At 40.5% G+C, this 18,699-nt stretch overlaps 2 protein-coding genes across 5 annotated transcripts in view; one reads left to right on the top strand and one right to left on the bottom strand.

Annotated features, from left to right (window-relative positions):
• RCBTB1 (RCC1 and BTB domain containing protein 1) overlaps window positions 1-3,110 on the top strand; it is a 50,234-nt gene extending 47,124 nt beyond the window's left edge. For all 4 annotated transcript variants that reach the window (XM_046664677.1, XM_046664675.1, XM_046664676.1 and 1 more), the window contains one exon: window positions 830-3,110. In XM_046664677.1, coding sequence (XP_046520633.1) covers window positions 830-970 — 141 coding nt within the window. In that variant the 3' untranslated portion in view covers window positions 971-3,110. The remainder of the gene's footprint in view (window positions 1-829) is intronic.
• A 1,906-nt stretch (window positions 3,111-5,016) lies between these two features.
• Window positions 5,017-18,699, bottom strand: part of SETDB2 (SET domain bifurcated histone lysine methyltransferase 2) — a 75,248-nt gene continuing 61,565 nt past the window's right edge. Inside the window, exons 14-20 of the mRNA XM_046663998.1 lie at window positions 15,061-15,194; window positions 12,978-13,021; window positions 11,278-11,345; window positions 10,157-10,220; window positions 9,335-9,466; window positions 8,229-8,300; window positions 5,017-5,904 (exon numbers count right to left, since the gene is read on the bottom strand). Coding sequence (XP_046519954.1) covers window positions 5,759-5,904; window positions 8,229-8,300; window positions 9,335-9,466; window positions 10,157-10,220; window positions 11,278-11,345; window positions 12,978-13,021; window positions 15,061-15,194 — 660 coding nt within the window. The 3' untranslated portion in view covers window positions 5,017-5,758. The remainder of the gene's footprint in view (window positions 5,905-8,228; window positions 8,301-9,334; window positions 9,467-10,156; window positions 10,221-11,277; window positions 11,346-12,977; window positions 13,022-15,060; window positions 15,195-18,699) is intronic.

Here is an 18,699-nt window from a genome sequence, read left to right as displayed (position 1 = left end):
TATACATTCCAGGTACCAAATTGATTTCATAAATATCCATTCCCACATTTGAAGGAACAGACAGCGTTATAGGAGAGTTTTGCTGAGGATGAAAGGATGTATTAGCATAGGCAAGAATAGATTTGTAAATTGTTCCGGTTACCACTTATATATATTACTTCCCTTCTGAGTGTTGGTGGTTGGTGACTTCCATTTGTGTGACTGAAAAATCCAATCTGTGAATATTCTTCACTGGATCGACTGAGAAATTAGTGTGGTAGAAGTTGCAGCATATTATTCTTTGTGGCTTTAAAAATGAAGGCATTTTTACTTCAGGAGAGCACGAAACTGAATTTAAGGTGCTTGGAATTGTTTTTAATGTATCCCTTTAGGTTCTCTAAAATCTCTTCATCACTTCTCTATTTCTTAAAATTTTTTCTTCCTTAAACTAAATTATCCGCATCTTAATTCCTTTCTCTGACTTCTTGAATGTGGTAAAACATATGATATGGACTAAAGTTGCTTTCAGCTTTTTAAAACAATGTCTGTGAGTGTGACGAGACCCTGTGGTGACCGTGAGGAGACTTTCCCCTATAGACCGTGTGTGTCTGTTGTGAAGAGTCACACTTGACGCAGGGGCATCATTGCTCTTCTCGTGTGTGAGCAAATAGTGTGTGTTTTCTGACACCTGCCTCTGGTCACTTATTTGCCTAGTTTGAGGTTTCAGGCCTCAACTTTCTTTTCCGGGGGAGGGTAAGAGATTTGGGGTGAGGGGTTTGGAGAGAAGTAATTCAAAGTTAATTAAAAAAGGCCTCTTCTTGTTTGTTTTGTTTTTTTGTCGTGTGTCCAGGATTTAGAAGAATTCTGCTTTAAGTTTTGCATCAATCATTTGACAGAAGTGACACAGACTGCAGCATTTTGGCAAATGGATGGCCCTCTGCTAAAGGAATTCATTGCTAAAGCCAGTAAATGTGGAGCCTTTAAGAACTGAAGCCCGAGGCTGCTGGGTTTGTGTGAGTGCTGGGCGGGTGATGGGAGATGGTGTGTCGTTTGTGCTCGAGGGGTGATGTCATTCTCCGAGTGGGTTTTTTCACGTCCGAGATACAGGTCTCTGTGTAGGAATGTATGAAAGATGTGCGTCTTTTCCTGAACCCGTTTTAAACAACGCTTTGTTTCCAGCTATGTATATTTTAAATGTGACCTTATGTTTGGCTGGAACATTGTTAAAGGGTGAAAATTTAGCTGGTGGTTTTTTGTTTTTGTTCCTGATTAGAGGAACTTGTGAACTTGGGAAGGGGAGGTGTGTGGCACTCTCCTGGCTCACATATCAGCAACCCTTTTGACAGCAGGAGTTGAGATCGTGTGTGAGTGGTGAGACAGACACAGAGCCCCGCCCCCCCCCCCCCCCCCCCCCCCCCCCGCCCAAAACTGAAGATGCTGACTTTGGGGCCTGTGGAAGTGCTGCATTGGTTGCTACTTCAGTAGTCTTACTGTGAAGGAATAGCTAGGATCATTTTAGGCTTTTGTTTGTGGGTTTGCACTATGGATGACTTTTTTTAATTTCACGGTGTATCAAAATAATATTCAGTTTAATATGAATTCAACCTATTGAAATGATAATTATGCAAAGATAAATTTCTAGGTCAGCCAAGATTTCTCTAAGACTTAAGCTCGTAAAGAGTAGTAAATTAGGACTCTCCATGAAAAGTTGATAATGAAAGAAACTTCATTTGGACAAAGGTGAATATTTTATAAATTGGAATCTTCACTACTATCCAATGTAAACACTTTTATTAAGATAAAATTTGAGAACTCAAGTTTAAATTGCCCCGCCCCTTCCCTTGTCTGTGCTAATCATAAGAGGGAAACAGTGACATACTCCGCGTCCTCTGGCCCTCCTAAATCACGGCTGCTGTGCGTCACCCCTGCTGTGGCGCTTCGCACAGCAGCTTCCCCACGGGACTGGATGAGACCTGCCTTCTCCCTTTGTGTCAGGCAGAGAACATCCCAGACCGGCTTAGTTGACACTTCTCCAGCTTTCACTTTTGATTCTCCTCTCCTTTTAATTGTGTTAGGTATGAGGTTGAGCATAATTTAACTATGAAAAAGGGTCAAAATTATGGGGTATTTTTGGTCTGGTTATGAGGTGTGACCTTGGGAGGTAAGAATGCTCAACTCTGAGTTTTATCATGTGTGTCCTTTGAGCTTACGTTAAGAACAAAGCTTTGTTCTGCTCTCTGGCCCACGGACTCATTTCCGTTTGTGGGGGCTCCCTTAGTGAACTCTTTTCTGTTTGGAAGGTCCCCGATCTGAACTTGGAGCTTGAATACATTTCAGAGCCAAATTAACAAGAAGGTGAAGAGATGCTGCAGATACTATTTTTAGCAACGTTTTTACGTGTGTGTGTGTTGGGGGGGGGGGGTGGAGATGAGGGCCCAAAGATAGGAATTCGTTGAAAGGTGAAATAACCACCAACCTAGAAGTCCCAGCCCCCTTTTCTTGACCATGTCACAAGTGATTGAAGCCTTGCAACATGGTAGACTTTTTCTTACTAGGTTGATAAACGCATATTGATTTGATTATTAGCTATGATGGGTAGTATTGGTAACAATCAGTGTTCTGTAGGCTTATGATCTGGACAAAACAAGACCTTCGGTATGTTTACTATTGTTCCTACTTGAAAAAAAACATCAAAAAAAAAGCACAAATTAAAGTAGTAGATCCATTTGCATAGTGTTCTTTCATTCAACAAATATTTACTGAGTTCCTAATATAGGTGAAGAACCACTTCTCATATTACATTACTGAGTAATTTGAGTATGTATGTAGTGAAGAGAACAGGGATAAGTCCTTGAAAAAGTACTTCATCTTTTTTTTTTTTTAATACACTCTTATTTTTCTACTCGGTTTTGTTGTTAATCGTAACCTGTTGTTAAGCAGGAGATAAAAACTATTCTTTGAATTGCTTTCTTCATGATGTAATAATGAAAGCCAAAGTATTCATATTTCTTAAAACAGGCCTAAAAGTACTCTTGAACTTCTTACTGGAACAATGTTTGATACTCTAGCATATAGGCTGTATTTATGTAATGTTTAGAATGACATAGTAATAAATAATCTGTTAAAACAGGCGTGGAGAGTTGTTTTTCTTCCTCAAAAATCAGTAAGATGTAGCCTTCAAAAGGAAGGAAATTCTGACATATGCTGCAACCTAGATGAACCTTGAGGACATTATGCTAAGTAAAATAAGCCAGTCACAAAAGGACAAATACTGCGTGATTCCACTCATGTGAGGTACCTAGAGCAGTCACACGCATAGAGACAAAGTAGAATGGTGGCTGCCGGGGCCTGGGGGCAGGAGGGAATGGAGAGTTACTGTTTAATGGGTACAAGAGTTTCATTTGGGGAAGATGAAGAGAGTTCTGTGGACGGATGCCAGTGACGGTTGCACGAGAATGTGAACGTACTTAAGGCCATAGAACTACAACATGGTCAATTTCATGTGTATTTTGCCACAATTAAAAAAAAGTCAGTACTGTGATTCTTAGCAGGTATCAGGCTGAAAATAGAGACCACCATGAACACGTCAACTGTCTCTCAGCTACACACACACACACCCACACGCCCACCCCCACCCATAGAAATCCTTTGGTTTTATTCCTGCCAAAAGATAGTACAGCTGAACTGTCATAACACAAAAATCTATCTGGCTCCTTTGGGGTACTTATAACTGACGGGAAAGACATAGTTCCAGACCTTGAGGACTGTATAAATCGTTAGGAGAAGGAGAGAGAGGTTTAGGAACTAATAACAATAACATATTTATAAACAGCTTTTCATAATAGAGAAACTAAGAGAGTTAATATGAGAAGCAGTCATTGTGAACTCTGTTCAGATTTTTGTGCGGTGCAGGGGAAAACAAAGCGTCCTTTCAGCTCATTTCCAGAACAACAGGTAAGTGGCACCAGCAAAGGCTTAGAGGTGGGGGCTGCTGAGCCTTCAGAGCTCGCCACCAGCAAGTGAGTTTGATTAAAATGGAGACAAGCAGCCAGGGCCCACTGGGAGGAAACCTTGTCCAGGGGAGCGTGAGCTTGCGTCTGTGTGTATACAGTTATTTCCCACAGCGCCAGGCATTGTGCCCTGTGCTTCACGTACATTTTCTTTTTTAGTGCCCACATTTTGTACCATAAGGTAGGGAGAGCTAGGCTCAGATAGGTTAAATCATTGGGTCACTGTTTCTCAGCAGTAAGTGACACAGCTAAAGTACAAACCTGGATCTGTTTGAACAGTTTGCCCAGTATTTGCCTCCTTTATGACTGCCAAACACACGTTGCTCTGTGGTGCCAAATTACCTACCATGAATGACAGATTAAATATGAAAGCAAAGTGGGAGACAAAGGTTTTCTTTTAAAGATCATGATCTCAAAACTTACTGAGATGAGCTTTGCTATAGGAGGGTCTATCGGGAGGAAGCAGAGGTTGCAGTAATGACCCGTTCCAGGGGAGATCTTTCTTCAGTGGGTCTGGGATGGAGTCTTGGCCTCTGGTTTTTTAGTGTCCCCAGTGATCCTGATGTGCAGCCATATTTGGAAACCAGATCTAGCTTCTGTCCTTCAGGTAATAATGACTTGGCTGGAGTTGCCATTACAACGGGCCATGTTCTTTTTCACCTACATCATATTCTTCCCTCAACAGATAATTTTTGAGTACTTATTACATGCCAGGCACCGTTCTGGGGACTCGGATCAAACTCATTTTGAAATGTAGCATTACTGTGAATCAGTACTATGGTAAAAAATTAGAAATGTGAATTTGAGGTTTTCAGGGGTCAGACGTGGTGGGGCATAAAAATCGTTCTTGTATATTGTTAGGTTGAGACGAAGCTTAACTATCAGTTTTTTCGTTCTTGCATAGTCCCACTGATGTTCTTATTCAGAGTCCAGTTTTAAATTCAAATGTTTATTTTGAAGATGACATATGTGCATGTGGTGACTGTGGCTGGAAGAAATTTAAAAAGCAGACTTTGTGACAAGAAGGTAAATTTGGTAAAAGTAGAATATTCAAATTTATTATATCTAAGAGGCATTATGAGCTGGAACTAGTCTCAAAAGATAAGAAGTTTATGCATTTATTCAACAAACATTTACTAAGCATGCTAGGTGCTGGGAACATAATAGTGAAACACAGAATAGTGAGTTCCTCCTGTCAGCTTACATTCTAGGGGTGTGATGGAAGAGACAGTGGGTTACACTGGGAAGTGGTATGAAGGAAAAGTACTCTCAGATGGAATACGTAGGAGAACTGGTGTAAGGAGATCTGCAGGAGGAGTGGGCAGAGACGGGTAGAAGGGCAGTTAAGACTTCACAGAAGGAGGCGCAAAGGCCCTGGTGGTAAGGAGCACCTGGTCTGTGACTGGAATCAACTTAGATCCCTGGAGTAGGGGAGGGGTGGGAGGCAACACACCAGCAGGAAGCCACTGCAGGATTTTTCCTGCAGAAGGTGGGGGAGATGGGAGGCGTGATCCCATTTACTCAAGCAGAACCTGAGAAACATTTCATCGGAGCGGGGAGGTAGAAGTGAGATGATAAGGGAGGGCAGTAAACACCCAGTCAGGCACGAAGTGTCAGTTGGCAAGAATGGCAAGAGCTGATGAGGAATGGAAGGTGGCAGACCAGAGAGGAATGAGAGGCCCGGTCCTAAAAGATGTGTGGCTCTCGCAGGCTGGGTCTCCAGTTCTGAGCCTGCTCGCAGCTATGCCTGACTCAGGAAACGGTCGTCCTTAAGGAGACAAAGAAGATAGTGAAGTTGAACTTGACCTATTTTCTTGAAGAGAGGACAAGCTTTGTTTTAAGTCCTGAAGTAGCTCTATCTCTTCCTTCAGCTGCTGCCGCCTTTCTTCAGATTGATGAATTTTATTCTCTATTTCTATAAGAAGAAATAGAATGATTTCAGATTATTCGATAATTTTATAAATAATGTGCTATTTCTGGCCCCTTTCACTTGCGAGTGCAGAGGACACAATGCTGTGCCCCAGAGGAAAGAATCTGGGTCTTCTGAGCAGGACCTGGTTCTCTTACGCCTTTGCTTCCCCTTTCTTCTAATTCAGGATAGAATTCTGCACTTTTCACACACAAAGCTGGTCAGTCCATCTTTAAGATTTCGTATACATTTACAGCAGAACCAGTCCCTTTTGCGTATGTTTGAGAACTCGAGAGCAGCGATTATAACCTTCATGCTCTACTAGATGCATTTGTGGAGAGAGGATAATCCAGAGAGCATGTGGTCAGAGCATCAAGGATGAGGGCAAATCTTCCATAAAAATGTGTTCAATTGTTAACGTCACAGAGAAGCTTTCGGTTTTATTTAAAAGTAAGAAGGCTTTTATTGTGGAAACTTAGGAATAAGATACTTTAGTTGGGCTTTATAAATAATATTACTCAGTGGCAATGTCATTTTCTTAAAAACTCATAACTGAAAATATTAAAACACACACAATCTTTCTTTAGAATACCTATATCCCTGTGGTTAAATTTCTGGCACATTAGAAAGGCTAAATTGAGCAAGAAAGTCTTTATCAGTTGGGGTGTCAAAAGTTAAGCCTTTTACGTTGGTTCTCATGCAATTCCAAATAGTGTGTCCGCCTGGTACCCCACACCCCCAACACACTGTTTTGTTTACACTCCCAACTAACCCACCCAGTGACGTGTGACGTGTTCCAAACACATAACTTTTATAGGAAAGAAAAATAAACACAGATGAAAGTCCCCTACAAAATAAAGCTTTTTAGAAAAAGATTTTAAAGACTGCTTTTTAAAAAAATAAGGATATTCCTATTAGCTGTATGTAGACGTTCTCAAGAGACTCTTAAAAGATACACTATTTTTGGTAGATTTAAAAAAATATTTTTCTGCTGATTATAAATACAAAATTCAAACAGAAATGTGTAATATGTAAACAAAAATGAGAAAGGCTTGTGTATATTGAGACAGGGATATGAATTAATATTTTCTCCACAGAGAAAATTGTCCTAATACCATTTGCTGGATAGACAAATACATCTATAGAAAAGAAGAGTGAAGGGCCTGTTTGTGCGACTTTGGGGGGGGCCATTTGCGCCAAATTCTTTGTGAATCTGTGCCCCCCCAGTCCCACCAGGATGTGCAGTACACAGCCTGCCCAGCTGTTTGTGGCAGCCTCGATGGAAAGTCAGATCAGATTCATATATAAAAATTTATTTAAAATTTTATTTTATTTAAAATTTGGAAATTTAGCCTGTTTTGAAGGCATCTTAAACAGCGGTGAAAGGACCTACTCAATAAATGGTTGAGATTTTGTAGAAAGTTTGAGTCTCTGCCCCCATGAGGTTTTCTTCTTTTTCAAAAATTTTTTGGCTATCCTTGCTTTTTTTTCCTGATAAACTTTAGAATTGGTCAGTCACAACCCTCCCCGCACCAGTAGAGTGGAAGATTACTGTTGGAGAATTTACATTTGTATATAGCATTCCAAGTGAGAGGGAGACAAGGGGCCAGCATGGTTTGTCACAGCCTTGCCGCCTGAGAGCAGAGGCTGCAGGAGCCTCACCTGTTCCTGCTAATTCCCAAACACGGCACCCAAATAATCTCCCATGTTGCAATCAATTTGTTGTTGTTTCTATGTTTTTTTTCTTTTGCTGAGGAAGATTCGCCCTGAGCTAACATCTGTTGCCAATCTTCCTCTTTTTTGCTCAAGGAAGATTAGCCCAGAGCTAACATCTGTGCCAGTCTTCCTCTATTTTGTATGTGGGACGCCACCACAGCATGGCTGATGAGTGGTGTAGGTCCACACCTGGGATCCAAACTCATGAACCTGGCCTGCCAAAGTGGAGTGCACAGAACTTAACCACTAGGCCATGGGGCCAGTCCCTGTTGTTTCTACTTTTTTAAATGTTTTTTGTGATTATGAAAGTACTGTGTGTATGCAGAAAATGTGGAAAATACAATGCAGCACTAAAGACAAATCACTATAATTCAGCCACCTACAGATAACTACTGTTTCCATTTGGGTGCAGTTTTTCTGTATGCATGTGTGCCTCTGCGTATTTATGTATTTTTTCTTCTGTGTGTGAGGGGTCATTGTTTTATAATGAGCTTTTTCATTTAGTAAAACAATGAACATTCTTCTAAAATATAATTATCACTTGAATAGTATATTATTTCAACATGATATGATAAGTATTTTTAGACTTTGCTGCTCAGTTATAACTTGTATACCTGTTTGAAAACTCATGAATGCATCTTCAAACAATCTGCAGTCAAGAAGTGAAGTTCCAATTTCTTTATATTCTGGAGGGAGAAGAACATTTTCAGTTTTAATTTAACTAATTTATATAGAGAGAAACGCCTCACAAAATAACCCAAAATAAGGAAGAGTGAGCAGAGCAGTCCTCTCCTGTGGACCTTCAGGTGAGACTGCAGAAGCAGCAGCCCCGGGAGCTGTCAGAAATGCAGAGCTGCCGGGCTGGGGCCCAGCTGCCTGTGCTCTGACAGGCCGTTCTGGGGCTCCGAGGGGCGGGCTGCAGTTTAAGAAGCGCTCGGTCTGCAGAAAAGAATGAATGAATAAAAGAATATAATGAATGAGCTTTTGGAAATGTTTGCTCTTAACTTCACTTTTTGGTTTTGTCTTAGAGAAAATAAGCCCTTGCAAATGATCCTAAACTTTACATTGTTGCCTAAAATATGGAGTGTTCAGCTTTTCCTTTTAAAATACCTAACTTTCTAATAAAGTGTGCAAGCTCATAATATAGGTTATAAGAAGGCTAAGTGGCTGTCTACCTGGAACTCTGGCTTCCCCAAGAGCTTTTTATGAAAGGCCACAGTTAACTAAACCAAACACCAATCAAAACGTTAAAATTAATTAAATTAAAAAATTAACTAAATTAAAATTCTTTCTTCTATACTTTGCAATACAAAAAAAGACACTTGGTTTATTAAGGAATAGAATTTGAGTCAAATCAAAACTAACATAATGCCATCCTCAGATCTTAGCAAGAAGTGCACTCAGCAGCAGGGGAGCGAATGTGTGACTGAATGTGGCTCTGAAGGTCCCCATTCTCTTGGTCACACTCAGTTATGCACCTCTGGGAAATTCCAGGGCATCGGGGTGTGTTTTACTAAGTTACTGAGTTTGTGAATTACCCACATCCTGTGGACCTATAAAAGAGAAGACGTCTGGAACAATGAATTTTATGAAAGAATGAGATAAAGAAGAAAAGAAAAAATAGCTTGGAAAGAAAATGTGCAGTACTTTTTTTTTCGTTTTGTTTTACATGTAAGTCTGTGAGAAGTCTCTATATGGAGAAACTTTACTGTTTCCGTACCTGATTCTGAGGTAGTCTCATCCATGAGTCTTTCCTGAATCAAATGAAGTTTGTCTAATATTTCTTCAAAGAAATCATCGAGAAGCCCTGCTTCCTTACATTTCTTAAGAAAATCGACTTTCACAGTTGCATCTAAGAATAAGAAGAACATTTTAGCAGGAAATGGTCTGTCTGAGGGAAGCTACCCTAGGTCACTTTACGGTCACTTCTTCAGACCGTGCCAGTGGTGGATGAGCATGACTAGTAAGACAACACGCACAGCACCTTCATCTTCTCCATTAATTGTAATTTCATCATACCTCATTTTTTTCTAGCTGAAACAATGAATGAAATGTTTTGAAAAGTGAAAATATCTTCTCTGCTCAGAACAATTATATGAATCAAGGGGATTTTCCTAAATTTAGCTTCATATCTTTGAGAAGACAGCCTGTCTCATTTTTTTCTGTCACAGTTACTGTGTGTCATTATGGAATGTCCATTTCCTTAAAGAATGGAAAGCTACAATTACTGGCTTCAGTTTCTTGGGGGAGGTCACAGTGTGAGGGGTGGCACATCACTGTATTCTGAGCTCAGCCAGCCGTGGCTTCTATACCAAGAAGTGTATCCTTTCTTAATACTGAAGAGTGACGGACCATCCCCACCTAAGTGATTTTGATCTGCTGGAGTTATGATAGAGTGGATAGTTATGATACAAGATTTCTACTCATAATTAATTACTAAAGTCCAGAGGAATAACATGGGGTACCAACTTTGAAATACATGGGTCATCACTTCTGTAGGTACTGTAGGTCACATTCGTTACAGACAAAACTTATAGCAAACCTGTTTGTCTGCCATCTTCATTCATTTGTTTTATCAATCTAGTGAATGTCTCTGCTTCAGATGGCTAGAAGGGGAGAAAAAGCAAGATTATACTGATTTTACTGTTGGCATTTAACATTGCATAAAATTAACACCAATCCTTTGTTGTGTATAATTCAATGATACACCCACAGTGAAAATCATGCCCCATACTCCTCTGTAGATGTAAACATCAAATGTATTTTTGTTTTGTATAAAAACACATCAAGTGGTGTGCCAAGCATCCTCTTGTATAAACAGCAAGAGGTGAAGGTTGCTGGGTCATATGAATTTAGTTTATATGAGCTGATGTGTAAAAAACTGTTTCAAATCCCCAAAACATTTTCATACGCTTTACACATCATAGTAATCCAGAAAATTGTAAGAGGTACAAATTAGGTCAAGCGTGGATCACACAGCTGGGAATACTTGGCTCCATAAGGATGCTCAGCTGCACCTCTGCCCATTTTAAGACCATCAGCACCCTGTGTGCTCAGATCCTCTCACTACAGTCATATGCCGCATAATGGCGTTTTGGTCAACAAATATGACAGTGGTCCCATAAGATTAGTACCAGATAGCCTAGGCATTTAGTAGGCTATGCCATGTAGGTTTCTGTAAGTACACTCTATGATGTTTTCATAACGATGAAATTACCTAACAATGATTTTTCAGAACATGTCCTCAATGTTAAGTGACATACAACTGTGATTTGGTATCAAGGGATATGTCATAGGAGTCGTGGGAGTGTCACCTCCTGAGGGTTATATGCTTGGATACCCAAGACACATCCAACTTCTCTCTTTCTTTTTGCTGAGGAAGATTTGCCCTAAGCTAACATCTGTTGGCAGTCTTCCTCTTTTTTGTATGTGGGTTGCCGCCACAGCATGGCCCCTGACAAGTGGTGTAGGTCCGCACCCGGGAACCTGGGCCACTGAAGCAGAGCATGCCAAACTTAACCACTAGGCCATGGGGTGGCCCCTCCAACTTCCAATACCCATCTCATTACTGTTCTATCATTATTTCACCTGAAATTCAGAATGCTTAAAATAAGGACTTTGGATGAAGAAACTTCAAGCTATACCTAAATGAAGTCAAATTACCTGTATGTAAATGCCTTCTGGGAGACGTCTCTTCCTTCCTCTTTTTCTTTTCACTCCTGAAAAATCAGCTGAAAACAGAGAAACCAGAATCCATAAAGCAAAAGATTGATGTTTAATGACATAAAATATAAAACTCTTACATGCCAAAAGGCTTTACAAAGTCAAAAGATATGGCAAACAGACTAAATGTTTGCGACATATGATGAAATGCCAATGTTTAAAGTATTAGAAGATCTTATAAATCAATAAGAAAAAGTTGAGTAGAAAAATGGGCAAATTGGGAACCCTCTGGGGAGGGGATTCATTAAATAGAAAAACAAACAGATTGGGTCACAGGAAAAAATATAATTGATGGAAAGGTAGGGGAAAACACTCAATTTCATGCATAAGTAAAGATATGCAAAGTAAAACGGGATTTTTTCACATCAGATTGAGAAAGATGAAGATGTTTAATAAATAATATTTGCAAAGACTTGGGTAAGTATTTACTGCTGGTGTGGCCTCTTTGGAAGATAACTGGCCAACAGCTATCCGAGTTTTCAGTGTTTATACTCTTTCATCCAACAATCTACATGCAGGAAGTTTTCTCAATAGTATAGTTGCATAAAGGCACAAAGATGAATGGAGAAAAATATTACCTACAGTATTAAATGTGATAGAAAAAAATGGAAATAACCTAAATGTCTATCACGCAGAGACTGGTTCAGTTGTGGTTCAGTTATACAACTGAATAATATACACAATGGACTATTATGCAGCCTTTTACAAATGAGGTGGATCCACTTGGGCTGATATGGAAGGATCTCTAAGATATATTAAGTGAAAAAAGCAAAATACAGTGTTAGGTATGTTTGGATACACAGAAAATTTTTGGAAGGATTCAATGAAAAAATGATGGTTGCCTCTGGGGAGAGGATTCATTACAGACAGTGTTATAATCTGCTTTTTAAAACTAATACATTATTGGCATCTTTCCCTGTCAATAAACACTGATGACAGCAATACTTTTTACAGCATTTCCTGATAAGTTAAAAGGGTAATAACTGAAAAATGAGAGTAATGATCTTGTTTAGAGAGTGGTGTTTACCGCTGCAAAGTACAGTTGGCATGATACAGAACTAAGCCTTTTCCAAAGAAGCCTGGGACTCCGGTCCAGACCGAGCGCTGGTAGGACGCTGCTGTCCCAGCAGCGCTCGGTGGCCGTTCATGAATGAATGTACATCTCGTAACGCCAGTTAGCCAGGATCCGATTTTCCTTAATCAGAAGTGAAATGCTAACCGTGCCTTCTTAGGAAAATTTCATTCAGGGAATGTGCAGCATTTTATCAACTGAAAATTCTAACATTCTTTTAGAAGAGAAGCAGTCACAAAAGTCAAAGCTTTTTCCATGTCTCTGTTGGGCTCTTTGACCGTCACGAGAATGGAAGACACCAGGCCAGGCAAAGGGTTTGCTGAGAGTAGGTCTAGTTCACAAAGAAGAAAAGCTAGTTCATTACATTGCATACTGCACAGAGAAACTGACAATTTTATAAGTATGTAAAAATTTTTTTGACTTTTTTTATTAAGATTATGATAGTACGTAAAATTTTAAATTAAAAGTGTGTATTTTAATTCAGTGAGGCTAGTAAATCAGATTATCCCATGTCTTACTAAATGTTTACCTGTCTTTAAATCTACAATACTAAACTTTAGAGACTTACCATTTTGAGTGTTGATCAATGGAGCATGTACTTGGCAAAAAAGTCTGTAAACATGCAATTTAAAAAAACTGTTAAATATTTTCATTTAAACTTTTCAAATATTATGCCTATTTTCTTGTGATTTGAAAAGGAACTAACCTATTTTTCCTGATGACTTCACCCTAAATATTTACTTGTTAAAGAACAATGCTGCTCAGACCTGTGTAGGTTACTGACCCACATCAAGTGCAGGTGGAGCCTCTGCCAGCTGCGTTCCGTGCTCTCGGACCTCGGCGAGGTCAGGGCGCTCTCTGAAGGAGGGAGTGCTGGCTAAAGATGTTGAACGATACTAGCTCGTATACAGTGGTCAGTGGGATTTTACTGTATAGAGATACCTAAAGATCAACATCTAAGACATAAATTCTCATCTGACCACACAGAGTTCTGCTGATTTTCAACAATAAATAGCACACAATTGCATGTGTTCATTGGGGGAAAGTAGTTTTCTGGCTCCAGAGGCATCTCTCCCAGATCTTAGATTTGAACTTCATGAACCTAGAAGTGATCAGTGCCCCAGAAGAGAAAGTAGCATAGCAGGCTGCGACAAACAAATGGAGTGAGTGAATTTTAAGGAGCTGCTCAGGCCCCATCTTCTTTCCAGCCTTTCTTCCTCCTCAGCCCCCAGCTACGTTTCCCTTCCTTTCCTTACGGTCCTGTCCCTGGATGCAGGGTCACCTTTGCCTATGGGAACACATGAATTCTTCCTGTCTTACACCAATTTCGACCTCCCTCCTGCAGTCTTCCTAGCAACCCCACCCCCTCCTCAAGTCAAAATTAATCTCCTAACCCTTTGGATTCTGTATCTCTGAGCACTTTCATTTGCCAGGTACTTAAATTTTTTTTATTATGGAAATTTCAAACATATATAACAGTGGAGGAGATATGATGAACCCCCCCCCCCATGTTTCAACAACCAGTTTCAACAATTATCAACTCAAGGCCAAGCTGGTTTCATGTAAATCTCTTCCTGCTCCTATCATGCCACATGCTTCTATTAGTTTTGACTTTTCTGGTCCTCCTATGAGGTGATAACATCTCTGAGGTGTCGGCTATATCTTGTTCCTCTTACATTCTCACTGCAACTAGCAAGGTGTCCCGTGTATGACAGCCACCCTGAATGTTTAAATTCAATTTAAAAATGCACAACCGTTCACCTGATATTGGATAAAACAACGACAAAAATGATTTTTTTATTGAGTCTCTATTCACTGGTGCTACTAATGTGTGATCAGTAATTTTTTCAAACTTTAAGATATAGCAGGAAGTTGACTCCCTTTTCTTTGGTCTTGTAGCTCTGCTACTAACAGTCTTTCTAGTGGGTGTGTAAGGTCACTGGAGAAGTCATAATAGAAGGAGCTCTGTGGGAGGGTCAATACTAATAGTGAAAAGGGGAATATTACAATTCAGCAGAAGGAAGATCAACTTTCTTCCTGGATAAAACAAACATAATTCTCTTGGACTTGAAATATGCCTTACTGGGTCAAAATCAACATTAAAGAATCACTGGAAGTAGTGAAGGAAGATTTAAAAGCCAAAGGCAATACGCACAGGATATGTTTCCTCAAGGACGTAAAGACTGATTACCAGATTTGTTGCATAGTTTATCATTTTTAGAGGCTACTTATAGGTAAGATGGCGGTGACATTGGTGGGAAAACACATGCATTTGGCAGTCAAGAGGGATAAACCACGGGCCTGTGGCTGACAAGTCAGGCTCCTTTCCTGTTTGCAGAAAAGAGCAAGTGTGAACCAGTTCCCGGTCTCACCCATTAGGTCACTCAGACCACTATGACAGCCAGTGCTTTCAACCAGGAAAGAAAGTATGTAGGAAGATTAAAACCAAAACCAAAACCAATCTTGCTTATTTTCTCCCTATGACATTCAGGCAGGGTGTTGTGACGTCAGGTTCCCAACCGGGCATCCCCCAAACCACGTTCTTACTTGGAAACCATTTGCATAAAATTAGCCTAAAAAGTCTCCTTGTTAATCTAACCATTCCTTATTCCAATCCCCCAAATGTGGCTTTAAACTGTTTTATTAAATACTTATAAATTCCTTGAGATCCATCAGTTTGTAGAACTGCGTTGTCATTCTTGGCACAGAAAAAGTGGTAATTCTTTAAACACGCTTGTACTTCACATCCCACGGTGGCTCCTTTTTTACCACAAAATTTGCATCTCTACAGAAGAATAGATTTTACCGAGTAAGCATCTGTTTTTCATAATCTTTGTTAAAATTCAAAGTTAAAGATGTCATTAAATGTTATTTTTAAGTCAGCAGCCCTAACGTCCTCAGCTACAAACATTAGGTACTAGCATTTGGCTGCTCATTTTGAAATTTCAGCAAAAACCTTAGCTAACTAGAATACCTGGGACAGACTGTTTTATAATTATCTGATTAAAAGCAGAAAACCCTTTTTGTTTCAATAAAAACAATCTCTTTCTCTCTTTTTAAAAGAGATTTCTAAAAAGCAGGCTGGCAAAATTGTCAAGCTCCAGGCAAGGGGTCCTATTAGGGACACTAAGCCTGTGGCAAGGGCAGCCCCGGGCTGTGCCACTAAGAGCTGTGTGATCTCCAGCCAGTCACCTCCCCTCTCTGAGACCCAGATTCCTCCCTGAGGTTAACAATGCCTGTCTTACAGAGTTACTACTGAGGACAAGGTGAGATAAAGTAAGTGAAATCTCTTGGGAATCTATGTAGTAGGGTCAAAAATTAAAAAAACCCAAAACCCTGAGTAGTAAGTTTTTTCTTAGTTCAATTTATTTGATCTCTCGCTTTTACATATTAGTCTGTTGATCTGGTATGTTATATAAGAAAGTATTGTAGACATGGCTAGGAGGACCATGCATGGCCACAGAAACCCAGTTAGTTTAGGGGAATCTGAATCTTGATCAAGGCTGGTTTACATCATGCTCCAGCTGAATGAAGTGGAGGCACAATGAAACCACCTTGCAAATCATGCGACAGCTCACACAATATTCCCAGGTTAGTACAAGCAACTCTATAAGTAGGTGAAGAAAATTCAACTCTGGGTGAGAAATTGGATTATGCTAAAGGTGAAATTTCAAAACAGAGCACAAAGAATGATCACTTAATTTGGGGAGGCCATCTCACTATATGTGTAGGAATAAAATAAAAGTTAGATCTCTACCTCACAATACGTTCCCAAATAAATTCTACACGGATTAAAGCTCTAACTATATAAAAAAGTAAAAATTAGAACATTAGAAAATATAACAGAAAGAAGAAAAGAATAGTATTGAGGTGAGGAAAGCTTTCTAAGCAAGGCAGGAAACCCAGAAGCTGCAAAGAGAAAGACTGACAGATCTGACTACAGTAGCGCCCCTTAGCCACGGTTTCATTTTACACGGTTTCAACTGTCTGCAGTCAACCACGGTCCAAAAATATTAAATAGAAAATTTCAGAGATAAATAATTCATACATTTTAAATTGGGCACTGTTCTGAGTAGTGTGCCGAAATCTCACATGTTCCTGCTCTGTCCCGCCTGGACGTGAATCCTTCCTTTGTCCCCCGTATCCACACCGTAGGCACTACCTGCCGGCTCCTCACTTAGTGGCTGTCCGGGTTACCAGATCGACTGTCGTGGTATCACAGTGCTTGTGTTCAAATAAGTCTTATCTTACTTAATAATGGCCCCAAAGTGCAAGAGTAGCGATGCCAGCAATTCGGATATTTTCTTACTGTGCCTAATTTATAAATTAAACTTTATCCTAGGTATGTATGTATAGGGAAAAACAAAGTATATATAGGGTCTGGTACTATTCGAGGTTTCAGGCATCCACTGGGGGTCTTGGAACATATCCCATGTGGATAAGGGGACACTACTGTATATAAAAAATTTGAACTTCTATTCTTATGGTGATAGCATAAAAAAATTAAAAGGAAAAGACAATGTTTGCTGCATATTTGATTAAGGGTTAAGACTCTGATAACCCGCAGAAAAATGGGAGCAGGCAAATAAATCACAGAGGAAATACAAATGGCTAACACACGTTCATTCATTTAGACTCTTGAGTAGTGTGATGCGGCAGGCACCGGCCCAGGAGAAGGGGCAACTGTGGTGGATAAGGTGCCTGCCCGCATGGAGTGAATGTTCTAGTGGAGACAGACACACAGTGATCAAATAAAGCAAACCTAAAAACATAGATATATGCTTTGTAGAGAATTAAAATAAAGCAAAGTGACAGAGTGTCACTTGGTCCCTACCTCAGACTGGGTGGTCAGTAAAGGCCTCTCTAAGGAGGTGATATAGATGGTTAGATTTGAATAATAAGAGCTCCTAGAACGCAGAAAAGCAAGGAGAGGACATTCTAAGCAGAAGGCCTTATGTTCTTGTGGCAAGAATGAGCTTTCCTGTTGGCAAGCTTACCAGAAGGACAAGAGGGATAGGCCAGTGTTGTTGGAGCAGAGAGGAGTCATGACCAAGGGGAAGAGTCTGAGATAAGATCCAGGAGGTAAGGCTGGGTCATGCAGGGCTTATGAGGCAGAGTAAGGAGTTTGGGTTTTATCTTCATGCAAGAGGAGCATAAACTGTTAATATTTTTAAGACACTGTTCTGATTGCTGTGTGGAGAATGGGCTGCGGCAGGGATGAGCAGGAGAGAAAGCAGGACTAGTATTAGTAGCGTTCAACAACTGTCCAAGAGAGTGAGATCAGCAACTTCATAACGGCGGATCAGTGATAGAGAGAGAGGTAGAGGATGCAGGGACTGTAGGGTGATGGTGTGAGCTCAATATTGGCTGGGAGGTTGATGAGATGATGATGGATGAATGATGTGCTGTTTATTGAGGTGAAGAGCACACAAGTTTTTCTGGAGTGTGTAGGGGATGGAGCTGTGGTCTTTTTTGGCCAGTTTAACATGAGATGCTATTAGATATCCATACAGATATGTCAGGTTGATCGTCGGGGCTGGAGATAGAGTCCCTGGCATAAGCATGGTATTGAAGGCACAGGAAATGGATGAGGTTACATAGGAAGAATGTTCAGATTGAAGAAGGAGCCCAGGACAAAGCTTTGGGCACTCCAAACTTCAGAGGTCAACCAGAGGAGGAAAAACAGCCAAGGTGCCTGGGAACAAGCAGCCAGAAAGGTAAGAGACATACTTGCAGAGTGTCTAGGAAGTCAAAAGAAAGTGCTTCAGGATGCAGGGCACAGATAACCGTGTGATGAACACTGCTGAAAGGTCAACTAAGGACAGAGAAGTGACATTGTAAGTGACCAGTTTTTTGTGTATAAGGGAGGATTTACTTTTTAAGATGACATGATCAGTTGATCATGTTTATATGCCGAAAGGAACATCTAGTAGAAAGGGGGGTACTGATGTGAAGGGGGCAGAGGGAGGTGTAAGAGCCTAGTCTTAAGGAGGGGAGGAGGGGGCTCCAAAGCCCAAGTGGAGGGTTGGCTTTGACAGGAGGGAGGTCTGAGAGTCTGGGGACAGAGGTGGGTAAGCGGTGGTTTCAACAGTAGGAACTCCTGTCTGATGGTTTCCATTTTCTCAGTAAAAATCAGGCAAAGAAACGTATAACACCAAGAGTGAACCGTAACGTAAACTCTGGACTTTGGGTGATTATGGTGTATCAGTGTAGGTTCATTGGTTTACACCGCTCTGGTGAGGAACGTTGATAAAGGGGAGGCTGTGCATGTGTGGGGGCAGGGGGCAGAT

Source organism: Equus quagga, chromosome 6, assembly GCF_021613505.1.
Source record: "Equus quagga isolate Etosha38 chromosome 6, UCLA_HA_Equagga_1.0, whole genome shotgun sequence".
NCBI classification, from domain to species: domain Eukaryota; kingdom Metazoa; phylum Chordata; class Mammalia; order Perissodactyla; family Equidae; genus Equus; species Equus quagga.
This window is presented reverse-complemented; position numbering and strand designations above follow the sequence as displayed.